The 19,054-nt window shown below is 53.7% G+C and overlaps 1 protein-coding gene across 1 annotated transcript in view; it reads left to right on the plus strand.

The window, feature by feature from the left end:
* Positions 1 to 2,825: 2,825 nt before the first annotated feature.
* ADGRD1 (adhesion G protein-coupled receptor D1) overlaps positions 2,826 to 19,054 on the plus strand; it is an 85,080-nt gene continuing 68,851 nt past the window's right edge. Inside the window, exons 1-5 of the mRNA XM_004709748.2 lie at positions 2,826 to 2,910; positions 2,994 to 3,030; positions 11,510 to 11,593; positions 13,018 to 13,092; positions 15,041 to 15,163. Coding sequence (XP_004709805.1) covers positions 2,830 to 2,910; positions 2,994 to 3,030; positions 11,510 to 11,593; positions 13,018 to 13,092; positions 15,041 to 15,163 — 400 coding nt within the window. The 5' untranslated portion in view covers positions 2,826 to 2,829. The remainder of the gene's footprint in view (positions 2,911 to 2,993; positions 3,031 to 11,509; positions 11,594 to 13,017; positions 13,093 to 15,040; positions 15,164 to 19,054) is intronic.

Raw genomic sequence — 19,054 nt, forward strand, 5'->3', positions numbered from 1 at the left:
TCAGGAGAAAGACAAGTATTTCTCCTCCCACAAGGAGTTCCAGTCTTGGAAGCCACAGGGCAATTCTACTCTGCACTAGAGGGCTGCTGTCAATCAGCATCCACTCAAGGCGGTGAATTCTGAGCCGGTGGCAGTAGAGAGAAGCCTGCCTTGGCCTCCCGTCTGTATCTCCTGGTTTCATAGAAGGGCGGGCGGGCTGGCAGCCGGGCAGGGGAGAAGGCTGGAAAATGGATGACATGCAGAGATAAGGGTTGTAAACTGGATTTCCCAGGCGGCTTCTGCCCAGGGGACAGGAGAAAGGTCACTTGTGCAGCCAGCACCTGTACCTGGGGTTCACAGGTCTCCGGGTGGGGGTGGGGGTGGGGTAGGTGTGAGGCCTAGCCTGCTGCGGTGGCGTAGGCTATAGCCCAAGTTCTAAAGCATCACCATCCCCATTAACATCATGCTTCCCGCCTCCCTCTGAGCTGGGGTGGTCCTCTTACCCCTTAAGGAAGGCTGTCAGGTTCAGGACTCATTCTTCCCATTTAAAGTCAGCATAACTGTGGGAGGAATACCAGTTAACATTTACTGAGTCTATTTTTGACTTTATAATCGTGATCCCAGCTAACATTTATTGAGTGATATTTCTTTCTTTGTTAAAAAAAAAGGTTACATTTATTATGTGCGAAATATCTCCTGGGCCCTGCACCGAGTCGTAGAGCCTGGTGGCATCGTGGCTCGCGTGCTGAGCTGCCCACCACAAGGTCGGCAGTTGAACCCCACCAGAAGTTCATGGGAGAGAGATGAGGCTGTCTGCAGAAGCCTACGGGGGCAGGTCTGCCCCACCCTAGAGGGTTCTTGTTGTTGTTGTGAGGTGCCATCCAATCAGCCTGGCCCATTGTGGCCCTAAGTACAGCAGAATGACCACCTCCCCGTCCTGTGCCAGCCTCACAGTTGCCCTTAGGTTTGATTGTTGCAGCCACAGTGTCGCTCCATCTTGCTGAGGGCCTTCCTCTTTTCCACTGCCCCTCTACATTATCAAGCATGGTGTCTTATTGCAGGGACTGGTCTCTCCTGACTACATGACCAAAGTACATGAGACGAAGTCTGGCCAGCCTTGCCTCGAAGGAGCATGCTGGCTGTACTCCCTCCAAGACAGATCTGTTTGTCCTTTTGGCAGTCCACGGTACTTCAGTCGTCTTCTGCAGCACCATCATTCAAAGGTATCGATTCTTCTCTGGCCTTGACTCATTGCCCAACTCTCACGTGCCATGAGGTGATTGAAAAGAAGGTCCCGATGCACCAGAGCCCATTCAAGGGCCGCCAGTGAGCCCCCAGGGTCTTACATGCGCCATCTCCCCTCTCACAATCCAGGTGGGTCGTAACCTCCCCTCCCCCTTATGGCGGAGGGATTTGAAGCACAGAGGGACTAGTGTCTAAGCTGGGGGTGGGGGTGGGGTTACTGGGTGCTGTTCACCCCAGGCATGGTGGCCCCTCGTGGCAAAGTGGATGTGCCTCACAGCTGTCTTGCCTGCCATCATCATCGTCATCTTTCTCCCGTGGAACCACAGGTGGGTCCAAACTACCCACCTTCGGGTTAGTAGCCCAGCGTGTAACCACTGTGCCCAAGTCTGCTGACACAACTGCTGGACTGGTGAGGGTGGTGACCATCACCAGGGTGATTTGCTCATGTACCTGGATTTGATGGGCCAGTTCTTTAGGCCTTGGGTGGGCAGAGGCACAGATGGTGACATTCTGGCTCGGCATCGCATGACAGACGCTTCTGGCCTGGGGGTGTGGGAGATTCACACCAGGCAGATGACAGAGAGATACCACTCAGGTTCAGGGACCCGGGGGACCAGAGACAGAACCTGCCTGCCCCACACTGTCCCGGCACTTGCCGACATCCTTGCCCCATGCACGCCATCCTCTCGGTCGCCGCATGCTCCAATTCTTTTGCATGGCCTTCGTGCCAATCCACGGCACCTAGGGTCTCCCTCGTCCTCGCCAGCCCCTCCTCACAGCCAGGACCATTGATGCCCTGTGAGGAGCCCACTAGCCTCTCACACAAAGGATGATGGATGCTCTGTGGGGAGCCAGAGGGCCGTCACTGGCTGATCTTCAGACATAGCTATCCAGGCCTTTCTTCCTAGTCTGCTTGCAGACGCTCTGGGAAACGCAACACTCACTTCATCCTGAAAGGGTTAAAGGGAAAAATCCAGCCTGCAGGGCGGGCAGGCCCTGGTGGCGGGTGTGGTTAGTCCCCCCCCCAACTCCCGCCTCTCGTCCCCTTCTGGACCAACAAGAGTTCACAGTCTGTTTTACACTCCGCGTTGATTAATGCCTTGCCGACTGGAGGGCGGGTGTCTGGGAAGAGCACCTCGGCCCCTCTGCTCGCGGGCCAGTGCTGGGTGTCTGGTGTCAGGGAGGAGAGAGCCCTTGAGCAAAGTTTGAGGCAGTCTGACATCAGCGGCCGCTCCCACCACACTGGGCGGAGGCGCAGGCAGGCCAGCACCGAAGCCTCTGTCCTGCGGTCCTGCTGTGCACACGGGAAGCAAAGCCGGGGCCCAGTCACCACCAGCCCCAGGGACGAAGGTTTGGATGTGTTTTCAACGGCTGGGCTTGTCCCCTACATGCCCACTGACCCAGCCTCCACAACGTTCTCGCTGACCACCACAGAGCCTCTGCTCTGAGACCCGAGGGAGGCGCCCAGAGCTGGCCAAGACAGTGGTGCCCACAGACGAGAGAGAAGCAGACCCGTGGGAATGTTCCCTTGTCCCAGGCAGCAGCATTAGCTGGGCTGCGTGGCCACCCAGGACTCTCATGCAGCTGTCCTAACGTCCTGAGACCATGCGGCGGCCGCTGCCACCCCACACCAGCCACACCTGGCCCACCTACACCTGGCTGCTGCTGCTTTTCTGCACTTCTCAGGTGAGTCCCAATGGGGGCTGAGGGGGCAGGGAGTCCTCTCGAGGCCCCCACCTGAGTCTCACAGTGTGATCCTCTGTGTGCAGGTACACCGAGCTGTTGCTGGGTCCCAAGACCACCCGGGTAAGCTTCTCCCTGCTCCTCCTGGGGGTGGGGCCCAGGGGTCTGGGTGGCTGTCGTTCTCCTCCCAGCAGGCCCGTCTTAGGATCGTCGGGATGAGAGGGGTTCACACACTCGCTGTGGACAGAAGGTTGGAGCTCCACCCACAGAGGCTGAGGGTGGAAGGGCGGGAGGTGTACTTCCGAGACCCTGGCCACTGCAGACCCAGGGCCTAGCTCTCCTCCGACACCCAGGGCCCCTAAGGGGAGGGGGGAGATGTAGGTCTTCAGATACCACAGCCGGGCAGAGCCCCGTCCCTCCCCACCCAGCACCTAGGCTCACTCTCGTCATCACGGCCTCGCTGCCCATGGATTTAGGCTCTCCTTGGGAGACCCGTGAGGATGAAGTGAGACAGGGCCCTGGCTCCCACGCCACGGCCTGACACTGCTGTGTTCCACAGGGTACAGGAGGTGGCACCTTCTCTAAGGGAGGCTCGGCGGCAGGTGGGGGAGCACTGGGGTCTGGCTGGGAAGAGGGGGTGCTCTGTGGGTGAGCTGAGTGACAGGACCCGGGGGAACTTGAGGACAGGCCTTTGGTACCACTGTGACGCATCTCCTGGGGACGCAGGCCCCGGCCGAGGCTCACAGCCTGACCAACCTCCAGGGACCACCTCTACAACCCCGCTGCGGGGCACAGAGTGTAGTCAGAATGGGGTTTTGGCTTCTCACCGCCAACCGCACCACGCTGCCTCAGTTTACTCATTCTTCCCTCAATCTCAAGGAGAACTTTAAGTCGTTAGAAAGGTGTAAGTGCCCTGACTCTGTCCCCTACTCACCCGGAGAACCTACCAAGGGCCAGATGCCCGCTGAGCCTTCCCAAGGGTGTGGCTGAGCCCTGTGGGAGCCCCTGTGCTGCCCTCAGCACTGGCTGGCTTTCCAGAGGGGCAGAAAGACAGGGTGCAGGGAGCAGGGGCATCCTGCAACCTGGCAGAGCAAGCACCGCCTCTAGGCAAATGAGGCCGCCCTGGGCCAGTGTGCCCGAGGGGGAAGGACCGGCCCTAACAGGGCCACTTGGCTGCCGTCCCCAGCCTTGAGGTCCAGAAGCTATTAGGCCTTCAAGCACCTGTGTCCCCCTATGCGCCCCCTCCCCTCCCTGCCCCCCGTGTTCAGATTCAGGGTGGAAAATGCCCCTCCAACAACTAGGTCCCCTGAGAAGGGCTGTGCTGTTCACAGCCGCACAGGGTGCAGGAGGAGGCTCGGGCCGTCGGCTTGGGCTCCTTGTGGCCTTCCATGTGCCTGAATTGGGTGACTGGTTCTCGCTGGCTAAGGTCTTTCTTGTTGCCCCAGGTCTTCCTCACCTCTGGCTCTCCTTTTCCTCCTGCATCCCAACTGGCTTCTGCAGCCATCTCTTCCTTCCTCCTCTCTCCTCCTCTAGAAGAGCATTTACTGAGGACGCAGCATTTCCCTCCTTGGTGAAGCCACCGCAAAGTGTCCCCAAGTCCCCAGAGGCTCCTTGGGGTCACAGGGGAACGCGTCCCAGGGGCTGAGTTTCTGGAAGTTGATTGTCAGGCTTTTATTCCAAGGGGCTGATGGATGGACTCAAACCACCAGCCTTTTGGTTAGCAGCCTAGTTCATCCACGGCTTGTGCTTCCCAGGCGCTCAGTCTTGAGAGGGGTTCCCCCAAACAAGGCCAGAGTCCTGGTCTTCTGAAGGCTGGTCTGTGTGCCTTATGACCACACCAAGTTTCTGTTTTCCAGGGTCCTAACAGGACAAAGGAGCCCTGGTAGCGTAGTGGTTATGTGTTGGGCTGCAATCTGCATGGTTGGCCATTGAAAACCACCAGCAGCTCCTCAGGAGAAAGAATGGGCTTTCTACTCCTGTGTTACAGTCTTGGAAACTCACAGGGGTTCACTATGAGTCAGCATTGACTCCCATGGTAGTGAGTCTGGTTTGGGCTTTTAACAGGATGAATATGTGCCCGGTATTGCATTGTGTAAACGCTTGGTTGCTAAACAAAGGGTGGGCAGTTCAAACCCACCAACTGCTCCTTGGGAGAAAGATGAGCCTATCTACTTTTATGAAAATCTGTCTAGGAACTCCCTGGCACAGCTCTACTCAGTCCTACAGGGTCACTGTGAGTCATGGCCATCTACAGAGAGCAGTTCATGCGCTCAGCCACTAAGCAGGAGGCCTGCCCACTGGTGCCTGCGGGAAAAGGCCTGGTGATCTACTTCCAAGGATCAGCCCTTGAACACCCCATTCTCTGAGGCACAAGGGGCCACCGTGAGTCGGGGCTGACTCTCTGACATTTGGTTTTCAGGGGCAGAGAATCCCTATCTGAAAGAGCCCTTGTGGTGCAGAGGTTACAAGCGGGGCTGCTAGCTGCAAGGTCCGCAGTTGGAAACCAGTAGCAGCTCCACGGGAGGAAGGGGGACTTTCTATTCCCATAAAGAGTTACAGTGAACAGTTCTGCCCTATTCTGCGGGGTTGCTATGAGTTCGAAAGAGAAAAAGAGAACTTAAACAAGACAAATCAATACACAGGGACCTGCCATGTCCTGAAGGCTGCTGATCCTAGGTCACTGGGACACCAGAGCCAAGTCCTCCCGGTGAGAGGGGGAGGGGTGGGGCGGAAAGCTCACCCTGCCCGATTTAGACACGTGGGAGGCCACACAGAAGTGACTCCCTATACTTACCTTGTGTTGTGTATTTATAGAGCCATAATCACTGGGCAGGGGAAAACTTGGGTCTTCATCTTCAGTTTCCACTGTTTTGTGACCTATGGGACATATATCAACCACCTACATTTTTCCAAACTCTGGTGGTGCACTGGGTTACGCCTTCGGCTGCTTATCACACGATCAGTAGTTTGAACCACCAGCCACTCCAAGAGAGAAAAGATGAGGCTTTCTCCTTCGGTACAGATTCACAGCCTTGGAAACCCCGGGGGCAGGGCTGTTCTGCTACGGGGTCACTATGAGTTGGAATCGATTTCATGGCAGTGAGTTTTTGGATATTTCTAGCCTCTCAGGTTTCTTGGGAACCTTTTGTCCCAATTGTCGTGCATGCTGCCACCCAGTGGGGAAAGCATAATGGTGTGCATCTGAAAAAATGGGCCACGTGGGTCGTCTGTGTCCCACAGAATGATCTGGCCACATTGTTGTTATTGTTGGGTGTTGGATCAGTTCTGATGCACGGTGACTACATAGACAACAGAAGGGGACACTTCCTGGTCCTGCGCCATTCTCAGTCATTGTCATGCTTGAGCCCTTGGTGGCAGCCACTGCGTCACTCCATCTCTTGGAAGTCCTTCCTCTTTTTCACTGCCCCTCTACTTTACCAAGCATGGTGTCCTTCTCTAGGGTCTGGTCCCTCCTAATGACCTGCCCAAAGTACTTGAGACAAGGCTCACCATCCTTCTGAGGATCATTCTGGCGGTACTTCTTCCAAGACAGATTTGCTTATTCTCCTGGAAGTCCACGGTAGAGTCAGTGTTTTTCGCCAGTGCTGAACAGGCAGACCTTGTTTTACTGCACCTTGCCTTACTGCACTTGGTAGATGTTGCGCCATTTACACATGGAAAGTTTGTGGCAGCCAGCCCTGCATTAGACACGTCTGTTGGCACAGTTTTCCATATGTCCCTGTGCCACATTTTGGTGGTTCCTGCAGTGTTTTGAACTTGTTCATTAATTGAAGTTCAGCTTATCATGTGGGGGTTAAGCCCATACCGAGTTTTGGGGCACTGCTTGTGTTCCTCCATCTGTTCAGTCTACCTGTGGAATCAAAGATGGTTTTTAACGTGTGGCGTTGAGACTTTGGTGGCTATTTGCGTGGCATGTTGGGTTCCCATCTGACAGTTTCTGCACAGCTTGCTCAGAGACACTGACTGAACTTTGCATAGCGCGTCCACACTCGTGTCTGGCTGTGCCGGCTCCGTGCTCTCGTTCCCTTGGCTTGGGCGAGGTGGCTGGTGACAAGGCAGGGCCAGTAACCAGTAACGAGGCAGTTGGTCCACAGCAGCACCTCTCTTCAGCTAGTAGCCATGTCTCTCTGGTCCTCAGCCACAAGGTCCCCTTGGCCTCTGTGTCAGTGGACCAGGCAACCTGCCTGTTGCTCTGCCTCACAGTCTCATAATCTTGGCTTTGTTCTTCTGCTCCGTCTCAGTGTCTCCTTGCCTTGGCCTCTGGTCTTGGTTTGGCTCCTTTGCTCTGTCCCAGGGTCTCCGTGCTGTAGTCTCTGGTGCCTCTGGCCTCAGCCTCTGACAGATGTCTGGCTTCATTGGTGGCTGTTTTTCCCCATGATCCTGAGATTTCTCACTCCTGGATTCTCTCAGCTCCTCATGTTTGGCGTAGTGGGTTAAGTGTTGGTCTGTAACCACAAGGCCAGGAGTTTGAACCCACCAGCTGCTTCTAGATGAGGCTTTCTGCTGCCATAAGATGTATAGCCTTGGGAACCCACAGGGGCAGTTTTACTCTGTCCTATAGGGTCATATGAGTCAGAATCAACTCAGTGGTGGTAAATTTTTTGCTTTTGAGTAATCTTTTACCTTTCGGTCTCATATATATTTTAAAGTAGACTACTGGTCTTATGGGGAAGGGCATCCCTTTTATTTTCTATGTTGTCTGCTATTTCACTTAAGGGGATCTCAGGGGACAGGCTGTGTTCTGGGTTTAATAAGAACTGGAGTTCGGCTCCCCATTTCCCCCCCCCCATTCTATCTGGGACCACCTACTGTGGCCCTGGTCAGAGAAGCCAGTGGTGGTTAGTGGTTATCTAGTTTTTCTGGTCTTGGGTGCACGAGGTTGTGCCTTGTGTAGATTTATTCCTTCTCTGAGCTTTTGGCATCATTATATTTTTAATAGTTCTATTGGCATGTAATTCACATATCATAAATTTAATTTATGATTCATAAGGTTCAGATTCAGAAGACTCAATTTCAGAACATTTTTTATTTCTCATACTCATTGTTGTTAGCTCCCATTTCCCTCTTGCCCCCTGCTGCCATGCCCCTAAGTAATTATTAATCCAGTTACTGTCTCTCTGGATTCACCTGTCCTGGATTTCATATGCAGAGACTCATTCATAAACAAGGAACAAAAAAAGCCAACACCATTGACAAGACGCAACAGAAAAACCTCAATCAAATAAGAAAGATAATACTAAAAACTGAAGCCATTTTAAAATGGGCGAAAAGGAAAATCAAACGATAAGGTTTTACATTTTAGCCTAACACCTGTCATAATCGGCTTTACGAGGCATTGTTATTTCTGATGCTGAGCGGGGGGACTCAAGGAGATTTCAAATGCAGAAGTCCAGATTCCTGATGATCAGATATGTGCAGTGTAAAAAGGAGCCTGGATGGAGCGGTGGGTTGATAAGCACTGGGCTGCTCACTGCATGATCAGATATGTGCAGTGTAAAACAGAGCCTGGATGGAGCGGAGCGGTAGGTTGATAAGCACTGGGCTGCTCACTGCAAGGTCGGCACTTCCATCCCACTGGCTGCTCTGGGGGAGAAAGATGAGGCTGAGGCCTGGTCGCAGAGGACAACCTTCCTATTACTTGATGAATACTTGTTTAGGGCTGGGAAGCAGCTGCCTAGTGACTCTAAACCCACTGCCATGAAGTTGATTCCAGCCCATGGGGACCCAGTAAGACAGAGTAGAGCTACCCCCCAGGATTTCCAACTTTTATGGAAGCAGACCACCTCATCTTTCTCCCTCAGAGTGGTCGGTGGCTTTGAACCATTGGTCTTATGGTTGGCAGCTGAGTGCTTTAACCTCTGCGGCACCAGACTTTTTTAGTTGGAGCAGGTGTTTTCCCATGTCTCACAGCTAGCCCATCGCACTGAGGGCCTCCCTAACCCTGGCTCTTTGTCCTCCCGCAGCCACTGCCCCCTCCAGAGGGAGTGCCCAGAGCCCAAGGGCTGGGACAGCATTCCCTAAAGGAAGCACTAGGCCTTTCTTAGTCTGTCTGTGTCTGGAAACTCCGCTGACGCCTGTCCACCGAGGACAACCCTGCTGGCATTTGCCTCTAACCTCAGAGGCCCACTCCAGCCCCACAGCGGCACACAATGACAATGGGGTGGGACGGAGGGACACTGTCTGTTTGCTCCTGGCTTGCTCAGGAGTCTGGGTGCCCCATCCGGCCCTGCGGGTCCTGCAATCCAAGCTCATTTCCCACCCAGTCAGTCACCAGATTCCAGGACAGCCCTGTGGACATGTTCCACAGGTCTGAGACAGGAATTGGCCCCAAGAGGAGTACCAGTGGTACAGCAGGTTAAGCATTGGGCTGCTCCCCAAAAGGTCGGTGGTTCAGACCCACCAGCTGCTTGTTGGGAGAAACATGGGACAGCTTGTTTTCTTAGAAGTGATGGCCTCAGAGCCCTCTGGGCAGCTCTACTCTACTCCTGCCAGGTTGCTGTGAGCTGGGATCGGCCTGCCAGCCCCTCTTCCTGACCCTGGTGGGCACAGGCTGGTTTGGGGAAGTGCCTTCCAATGAGAACCCAGCGGGGCCCTGGGATGGGGTGAAGCCACGCGCCCCTGCCCATCCACTGGGCTTGCTTCGTGGGGACGCGGGCTCAGAGCGGACAACATCTGCTGTTTGCATCACAGCTGTTGTCTCCTTTGCAGACTTCCCCAGATGAACTGAGTCACCTTCCCTCCTTTTCCAAACGAGCAGCCCAGATTTCCGAGGCCAGCCTGGTGGGAATAGAGGGAAGGGAATCTTGAGCTTTACCTCCCAGAGCCACCATCTGGTCTTTCAGCAGGGGAGCCCTTCCTGCCGCTGCACATGGTACCAGGAGGGTTGTGTACAACACACTCACACCTGCGCATGAGCCATGACTGTTACCTGCCTACTCAGGCAACAGGGCTAGCCCTGTCCTCCGTGCAGCACCCTCTGAAGGACACAGGCAGGCCTGGGCACAAGTGTCAGATTTAGAAGGAGACGAGAGGCCCCCGCTCTGCCTGAGACTCTGGATGGAGGCCCAGGTCCTGCTGGTTTTCAGAGCAGCCCTGAGACAGCTTTGGAAGAGATAGATGTAATCAAGTATTCAAACAAGATGTAATCAAGTATTCAAACAGAACCAGAAGATGAATGAAAAGCAAAGCCATCTTCTCATGCCCAACCCCCAGCCCTTCAATTTTCTTACCTCACAAAGTATGACCCGTGTCCTGAATATCTTTCCACACATCTCTGTGTGTCTGGGTCTCTCTATCTTGCTGTCCTTGTATCACTCTCCATCTTCCGCTGTCTCTCTCTGTGAACGTCTCTCTGCTTTTTTACTTGGTCTTTCTCTGTGTGTCTTTCTCTGCTCTACTTTTGTTTCTCTCTTTGTTCTCATTGTCTTTCTTTCTTTGCTTCCTCCCATATGTCCTCCCTCTCTCCCCCCAATCTGTATTTTACACATACCTCCACCCCACCTCCTTTCAACTCTAAAGCTTCAAGGGTCCTCATTTTGGACCACACCATCACCTTCTTGGCCCCACACCCGCCCAAGGTGGGGACTTGACCTATTTGTGTGCCCAGCCCCTTACAGCTGAGCAAACCTATTGTATTGCTCCCCTCCACGGATCTTATTATTCTCTTTGTTCTTAGGCATTCTCGCTCTCTTGGCTGCGATTAGAAATCTATTATTTTTCAGCTCTATTGTCTGAGTGTAGGAGTGCTGCCATTTCTGTTTTGGATTTGTATAGGCTTCCTTCCAGAATTCCTTTCTTCTTAGTTTCTCAGCTTGGGAATCAAGGCGTAAACCACTTAAAAATAATGATCATATTATCTCTCCTTTTAACTTACTTTTTACCTCATCTCATTCTCTTGTCTGATCACCTCAATATTACCTCTTCAACAACATTGAATAATTGTGGATCATGGCGTTTCTAAGTCTTTCTCTTGACACTAACGAGCCTCATCCAGTGTTGCCTCATTAGGCACCTTTGTTCTCTCAAGTTTAGAGGTATCTAGGCCTAGCTGTCACACTTTATCCTTTTAGGGAAATGTTGATAGACTTCTTCTCATTTTTAAGTTGTTGTTGTTGTTTTAACCAGGAGTGTGGACTTAATTGTACCGAGTGCCTTCCCAGCAGCTGGGGGTCTGTGGACACTTTCAGGTTGTGAGGTGCCTGGTGGCAGTTCTGCCTCAGCTACCCCACCCCAGCCCAGCCAATGCTGCCCTGGTCCTGCGCCCCTCACAGCATGATTTGTTTGAACCCATTATGGTAGCCACCTGTATCACTTCATCTCCTTGAGGGTCTTCCTCTTTTTCGCTGCCCCTCCTCTTTACCAAGCATGATGCCCTTCTCCAGGGCCTGGCCCCAGACCACATACCCAAAGCACAACAGAAGGGCACACTTCCAGGCCTGTCCCCCGACTCACAGCCCTGAATATACTTGGTCCGACATCTCTTGCATTCTGTGCCACGGTCCTGGTCCTCCAGTTCATATTACGCACACATCTGCTTTCGCCCTTCCCAAAGGTGGCTGACGTATTGTCCGTTTCCTCTAAGGGTTTGAAGTCCTGGCTTCTGCGTCCCATTACTGGCCCCTGGAACATGTGGACGGAATCCACGAGCTTCAGGACACAACCAGAGGTAGACGCGATGGGTAAAGTGCTGTGGCCATGGTCCCCGGTTGGCCCACAGGAAGTGGGGGGTGGGGGGCATCAGAGGAGCAGATTTGAGGCAGTGCATGGGGATGGATGTACACTCGGTGGGGGGTGGGGGGAGGCTTCCCCTAATAATGGTTATCTTAATCTTATTGGAACACTTAAGATATCTTTGTGATGGGCTGGCAGACATTATAGTTCAAGACATCACTGCCACTTCCTCATGTACCACACCTCTGGGGGGTATTTTTGGTTTAAATGTTTTGAGGGCATTGTCTCGGGGGTCCATATCATGATATCACCCTCCCAGTCCACGCTTCAGTTGCCTCTAACAGGGCCATGGTCCATGGCTGGTGACCGCACCTTCCACGCAGGCGCACTGGGTTGTCCTGCTGCTGCCAGAGGTCACGGACAACCTCGCTCCGTGTTGCCCTAGGAACTGGGGGGTCGCGTGCCCCGGGCGCCCTGAGAACCAGCGTCTCCAGGCACATTGGCACGGCCACGGGTGCTCATGGCAGGGAAAGCTCGCCCTCATTAAGAGTCTCATTTTCCTTCCGCGGGAGCCTTGATCTTCAAAGGCGTCCTTCGCAAAACAAAACAAAATCGTCGGCCAAATAAACAACGCCTCAGAAGGGATCTCCTGTGAGAACCAGCCGATCCTTGCGGAGCGCACGCGTTCCCTCCGAGGGTCCCTGGGGTGCCCACCACAGTTGTCGATGGAAACCGCAGCTTTGGGTATTTCTGAAATCTTCACGTTGGGACATTCTTCTCGCGAGGCGCCATCATGATTCAAATCCACGAGCGCCACGGGCGGGCTCCCAGGCCGGCTCTGAGCAAGAGGGATGTGTGGGCAGAAGCACCCGGATGATGAGGGCTCCGTCACTTCCGGCCCGGGGCCCGGCTCGCTTCCGGTGCGACGTGGCGTAGTTGACGTGACTACAGGTGTCCGTGAACAACGAGACCCGAGTGCTTCGGCGCGCTTGGCTGCGGGGCCACGGGACCACGACGTGCAGCTTTGCTCTTTGTCCCCACAGCCCCGCTGTCTCGCTCGTTTGTCGTGACCCCGCGTGGTGTTCTTGCCTGTGTCGCTGTCCCATCCGTCTGTGACACCGCAGCCGCCCATTTCTTGTTGACTTCCATGTCACATCTCTCACCTGAGCGTTCAGGGACACTGGCCGATTGCCGGCCCGGCGTCGCCTGGTCTCGGCCACTGGCCTCGGCTGGGACGTCCCGGGGAGGGTTGGGAAGGGCAGGGCAGGAGAGGGACAGGGGGAAGAAGCAGTCCCGGACGGCTGGACGGCCCTCCGGTGAGATGGAGGCACCCGGAGCGAGTTGGGTTGAGAGAACGGCCGGTGCCATCTGTGTTTGTGTCTCACTCACGTGCTGTGTGTTTTTCTCTTGTCTCGTCAGCCTCCCGCGCCCACAACCTCACTGTGTTCCTCCCCCACCATAACTCCACCTACTCTAACGCCACCGCGACCCTTGGTGAGCACCTGGCACAATGCACTTGGGCTGGGCTCAGGCCCACCTGGGGCAAGCCTAGTCTGGTTCTGGGTGAACTCGATCTGTCTTGGCCAGCAAGATAGTCCGGGGCAGACTGACCGCCCACCGGGGAATGAAGATGTCACCAGGGGTTCAGCCTACAGACCGCCATCCACCACAGGCTGCCTTCCTCGCTCCCAGCCTTGGGACCCCCTGAGCCAGCGCTCACAGAACTAAACACAGGATGAGAGCTTTCCTACAAATAGAAGTTGCTTGGGCTTTTGGATGGATTGCATGGGGCTGTGGGGGGGACCTTTGAAGGTCTGTAGAAAATGGACAGGAAAGATAATGGCCTTTTCCCATGTTTGGAAGCCCCCCCCACCCCACCCCAAAGTCTCCAGGGGAGGAGAGTCACCTCCATTTAGTGGAGAATGAGAGCTGGTTTTAAAATACTTTTTTTAAAGGCCTTTTACAAACATTCAAATCAGCATTTCTTCTGTAATCTGTATTCCTTTTTTTCTTTCCAAATCACATGAAGCTGTTTCACAAAACACCCGCCTCAAGACTTTCCCCTGGGCTTCTATCTCACTACCTTCCCACGAAGCCCCTGTGCTCTGTTTGCCCCCAAACCCACAGGGCTCGCTATGTGGCTGGCAGAGAAGTCCAGAAGGTCTCGTACTTGGGCCTTTCCCCAACACAACCTGACTGCTTTTTCTGGCAGAGACCTGGGATCCCAGAATCCCTGCTGCTGGGGCAAACCCAGTGTGGTCTGGGGTGCAAGTACCCACTGCTGGCTAACCATCCTGAGCCTGGGGCCCTGGTGAGAGATGAGCTAAATGAGATGGAGGAGGGAAAAGGAGGGGACAGCATTGTAGCTTCCCCCGTGGGCACTGGGGGTCCCCTAGGAGGCCTTCTGTCTGTCTGTCCTCAGTGGGGTCCACAGCTACCAGGGCAGCAGGTGTTGCCCTCATTCCCCCACAGTGGGAAAGCACTAGGAGACGATGACCTTAGCTTAAGCCATCTCCCCCACTCCCACAGTTAGTTATGAGTGTCCTGGGAACCTTTCAACGGGGACAACGGCTTCTGTAGCCTCAACCTCCTCTGGCTAGTGCAAAACCTGACTCAGGGCTGCCCTCTTGAGATCTGAAAATGGGTTCTTTTAAAACCCTTGGTTCCTGTGTCCAGGACTGTTGGGCCTTGCATTAGACCTCAGTGGGAGAGCGTGCAGTGGGAGTCTGGTGTTCAAACTTGTACCTAAATGCTGTACTTGGGAAATGAGGATGGCCATGGGGAAAACCCAACCAGTCAACCTTATCGACCGTTGGATTCAAGTTCAGGACAAGCCAGAGAAAATACCCACACTCCTCTCGCTACCCAGCAAGTGGTGAACGCTGTCACTGTTATACTGGTACCAGATTTGTAGGCAAATTACACAGATGTTACACTTTGGGGGGTTCTACTTCCTTGCTAGCTATGTCCTTCCTGCTATTTTCACAAGCATGCCGCACTAAATTTTTTAACATGTTGCTGTAAAATATGTATGTGTGTATATATATGTGTATATACATATACATATATATATGGCACAGCACACATACCAAAAGTGCTAAAACATACAGCACTTGTGTTATTTGTGTAAAAACGTGGCCCATGTAGCTTATTATTGAAATAGCCCCCAGTATTGTTACTGTATTATACCAGCGTAGAAACCCATCAGGTCTCTGTGAGTCAGAGGCAACTCAAGAGTAGTGGCTGTGTTTGAGTTGTGGCCTCCTGTAGGGGTGTGTGTGTGTGTGTGTGTGTGTGTGTGTGTGTGTGTGAGAGAGAGAGAGAGAGAGAGAGAGAGAGAGAGAGAGAGAGAGAGAGAGAGAGAGAGAGAGAGAGAGAGAGACCTGGCATGCTCACTCTGGCGAGGAGCAGGGATGGCAGCGCTGTGCTTTCTCTCACGCAGACCTTGTGGAAGGGAAGGTCAACAAAGGCATTTACCTCCGGGAGCAGAAGGGTGTCGCATTCCTCTACTATGGAAGCTACAAGAACTCCTGCATCAGCGACCCCACTCAGTGTGGTCCCGAAGGTGAGCAAGCGGCAACTCTGGGCTTATGTCTCACATGTCTCACGTGCAGCAGCATCTGCTCTTCTGGACAACGGCAGGTGGGAGTGGGTCGTCCTCGCAGATGGCGCTGTACCTGAATATTTCAAGTGCACCCGTGAGCCCCGGGGAAGGTGGGGGGAATGCAGGCAGCTAGAATTCCAAGTGACTTTAAAAAGAGGGATTATGAGCAGGTGCAGAAGGCAAACATCAAACCATCACTGTGTCCGTGATCTAGTGCTGCTAGGACAGAAATCCCAGGAGGGGTACCTTCCACAAACAGAAACTCATCCTCTCACCGTTTAGGCAGGAGTCTGAAATCAGGGCACTGGTTCTAGGGGAAGGTTTTCTTTCTCTGCTCTGGAGGGAGCATCTTGTCTCTGTATCCCCTGAAGATCTCCATGTGCCTAGCAATCAGCCTTCCCCCAGGTCTAGGAGGTTCTCAGCACAGGGACCCTGGGTCCAAAGGGTAAGTTCCACGCCTATCTCTTCTTTCTTGGTGATAGTAGATTCCTCTCATCTTTGCTTGCTTATTTAACCCCTTTAATACCTCAAAAGTGATGGACTCAAGATACAGCCCAAGCCTGTAGATTGTATTTGGCCTCATTAACACAACCACTTCTAATCCTGCCTCTTTAACCTCATAACCCCAAACCAAACCACTGCTGCGTTAGTCCACTCTGCCTCAAAGCCACCCTTCTATTTGTAGGAAAGCTCTCATCCTGTGTGTTTTGTTCTGCCTAGCTTCCTAGCCCTAATCTGACCTGCTCTGCCCCACCGAGGTCTCTGAGTCTTGGTGTCCAGTCCAGAGATGGGCAGGGAGACCACTCTCGTCTCGCGTTGGCTAGCCAGCAGTCCTAAGTTAACTGTTCCCAGTGAGCTCCCCGCCCCGGGCTCAGATTTCTCACAAGAAAGCCAGCTTGCTGGATTTAAGAGTAACCCTCAGAGAGGGCTAGCACCACCCTGTCCTGGGCCTGAGGTTTGTCTCAGAGCCACCTGACATGGGATTTCTGAGGAACTGAAAACACCATGACTTGGGTCAGGGACACCTTAGTCCTCCGAGTGACTCTCCTGTTTTCCAGAAGGTGATTAATCTGTGAGTAGACCCATGGGGGAGGCTTCCAGAGAGGCCCGAGGACTCGGAAAGAGCAGGGGGCCATGGGAGCTGTGTGTTCCGCACTCCCATCTTGGGTGGGGGTGGCGGGGGTGGCGGGGCGATGGAGGTCGAGAGAGAACTGGATGATTCAGTGCAGCAGGGAAGAGAGTGGTCAGTGGTGCAAATCCACCCGCCGCTGCATGGGAGAAAGAGGAGGCTGTCTGCTTCCGTCCGTAAGTGTTTACAGTGGCAGATACCCGTGGGGAAGTTCTGCTCTCTTAGATAACAGGGTCACTTTGAGTTGGGGATAGGAGCCTTGGTGGTGGAGTGGGTTATGTGTTGGGCTGCTAACTTCAAGGCCATTGGTTTGAAACCACCAGCCACTCTGAGGAGGAAGACTAGGCTTTCTACTCCCATCAAGAGCTATAGTCCCAGAAACCCACAGGGGCAGCTCTCCCCTGTCCTGTGGGGTGGCTGTGCATCGACACGGCAGTGAGGTTCTTGTGTGAGTCGGGATGGGGTTTGCTTCTGTACATTATGTGAGGATCTCTGCAGGTGCCATGGCTAAACACTTGGCTTCTCATGGGAAGCTCAGGGCTTCCAACCCACCAGCCGGTCCATGGGAGAACGTCTGCTTCTGTCAAGACCCACAGCCTCAGAGACACTGTACAGGGCCGCGATCAGTCAGAGTGGCCTTGGTGACCGTGGTGGGTGTAGCTGGGTGTTTGTGCGTGTGACAAAGCTGCTTATGCATCTGCACGCGGTCTCTAGGCCTTAGGGAGTGGTGAGCCCAGGCAAAGAATGACTCCTGATTTGCAGCTGTTGTTTCTCCTTTGTGCAGATCCTGCCCACCCCCCATAATCTCACTGTCCATCCTCCCAAACCAGCCCAACTCATGGAGACCCTACAGGGCAGAGAAGAACTGCCCCTGGGGTTCCTGAGGCTGTGTATCATTACAGGAGCACATGGCCCCATCTTTCGCTCTCGAAGTGGCTGGTGGGTTTGACCCACCAACCGTAGCTAGCAACCCAGCACACCCCATCGTGTTATCCAGGCCCTCCCATCCCTCCCGAGGCTCACAGGGTCAGATCGGAGTGAAACCCGCCTCCTTGTGTCCAGTTCACTCACGTGCTTTCGCTTACACTCCGGCGTTGGTGCACATGACACCTGAAAGGGCCGTCTTCTTGATTGGCTTTTTAAAATATGTTATTGTCATTTAGATGGATTTACATTTCAGATTGTCATTTTTCTCCTGTACTTTATTTATTTTAAAAAATAATTTTATTGGGAGCTATTACACATATCATAACATTCCATAGTTCTATCACATCAAGCAGTGTTGTACAGTTGCTACCACAATCAGTTTCAAAACATTTTGTTTCTTCTTGAGCTCCTTGATATCAGCCCTCCTTTATCTCCTCCCTTCCCCACCCTATCCTCCAGGGGCCCTTATTCCTTTTTTTTTTTTTTACCATACCTTACACAATCCAGTATATTGATTCACATACAATTCTGTTGTTCGATCTTTCAATCACATCGAGTGGGATTATATAGTCAGCAATGCTATCAGCTCCCCAGCAGCCTCCCCCTCTTCCCGTACTCTCAGAGACCCATTACTCCTGTTACTTTTTCTGATGGGTTATCTCTCTTGACTTTCATGTATGTAGGGATCAGATGTCGTTTCTGTATTATCAGTTTCAGCAACTGATCTGCCCTACCAGATGCTTGCCTCGCTCCCTGCTTTTTCCTCCCTCCCTCCCTCTTGCAGGCTGTTACCTTCCCCTTCACCCAAGTTCACACCTGTCTCCCCTCTGCCTTCCTGCTTCCCCTGAGCCCTCCCCTCCCACCCTGGGCACCATTCAAGCCTGTTTCTGGTGTAGTATGGAAATCTCTTGTGGGTTTTTTCTTTTATAACAGTGGTCTCATGTAGCAGTTTCCCTCTTGTGATTGGCTGACTTCCTCCTGGACCGATGTCCTCAGGCCCGTGACGCCATGGGGGTCTCATAGTTTCATCATTGTTCTGCAGCGACGTGTGTGTGTGTGTGTGTGTGTGTGTGTGCACGCGTGCTCTCGTGCTCTCGTGCCACAGTTCACCCATCCCTTCTTCACTCGTGACTGTTTCCATCTTCATGAAAGGACCACCTGTTATAACTGTCCCCTGTCCCCTCTACCTTGGGGAGCTGCAGCCAGGGGGACCACAGTCACCAAATGCTGGCTGAGAGACCTCCCCCAGGAGGCTGGGGCAGGCGGGAGGACAAGACGTTTCCGTGATGCTTCTTCCTGGACAGAGAGGGCCCCCTCTCCATTGAGTGCCGTCTGCGGGAACAGTTGGCCTCTCCCAATCCTCCCGGGAACCTGTTTCATAACAAACATTTCACAATACTCTTTGCTCACTTCCCCGTGATGTACTGCGTCAGAGAGTGGAGAGGCCGGGGCTCCATCTGAACACGAGTCCTCAAGGCTGAGGGAGGCTGGGCGTGGTGGGGGCCCTGCCTCCAAGCCCCTTGTCCCGCTGCCTTTGTGGGAAGCAGGCTGGGAGGGCCCCAGTGCAGGGGCCCCAGACTTTCCTGGGTGACCCCCATCACAGGGCACCTCTAAACCCCATTCTGCTTTTCTTAGCTGCTTCCCAAACACACCTAAGACCTGGGGTCCTGCTCCGTGGCTTCCCAGAGCCGGAGAACGGCACCTTGCACTCCCTAGACACTCTGCTTTCATTCAAGAGCGAGCAGGGCCATTCCAAACCAGGGCTGGGGAGAGCAGGTGTGTTTTACATGTGGACA

Source organism: Echinops telfairi, unplaced genomic scaffold (genome assembly GCF_000313985.2).
Source record: "Echinops telfairi isolate 266 unplaced genomic scaffold, ASM31398v2 ScPeMD7_7412;HRSCAF=8450, whole genome shotgun sequence".
Classification (NCBI taxonomy): Eukaryota; Metazoa; Chordata; class Mammalia; order Afrosoricida; family Tenrecidae; genus Echinops; species Echinops telfairi.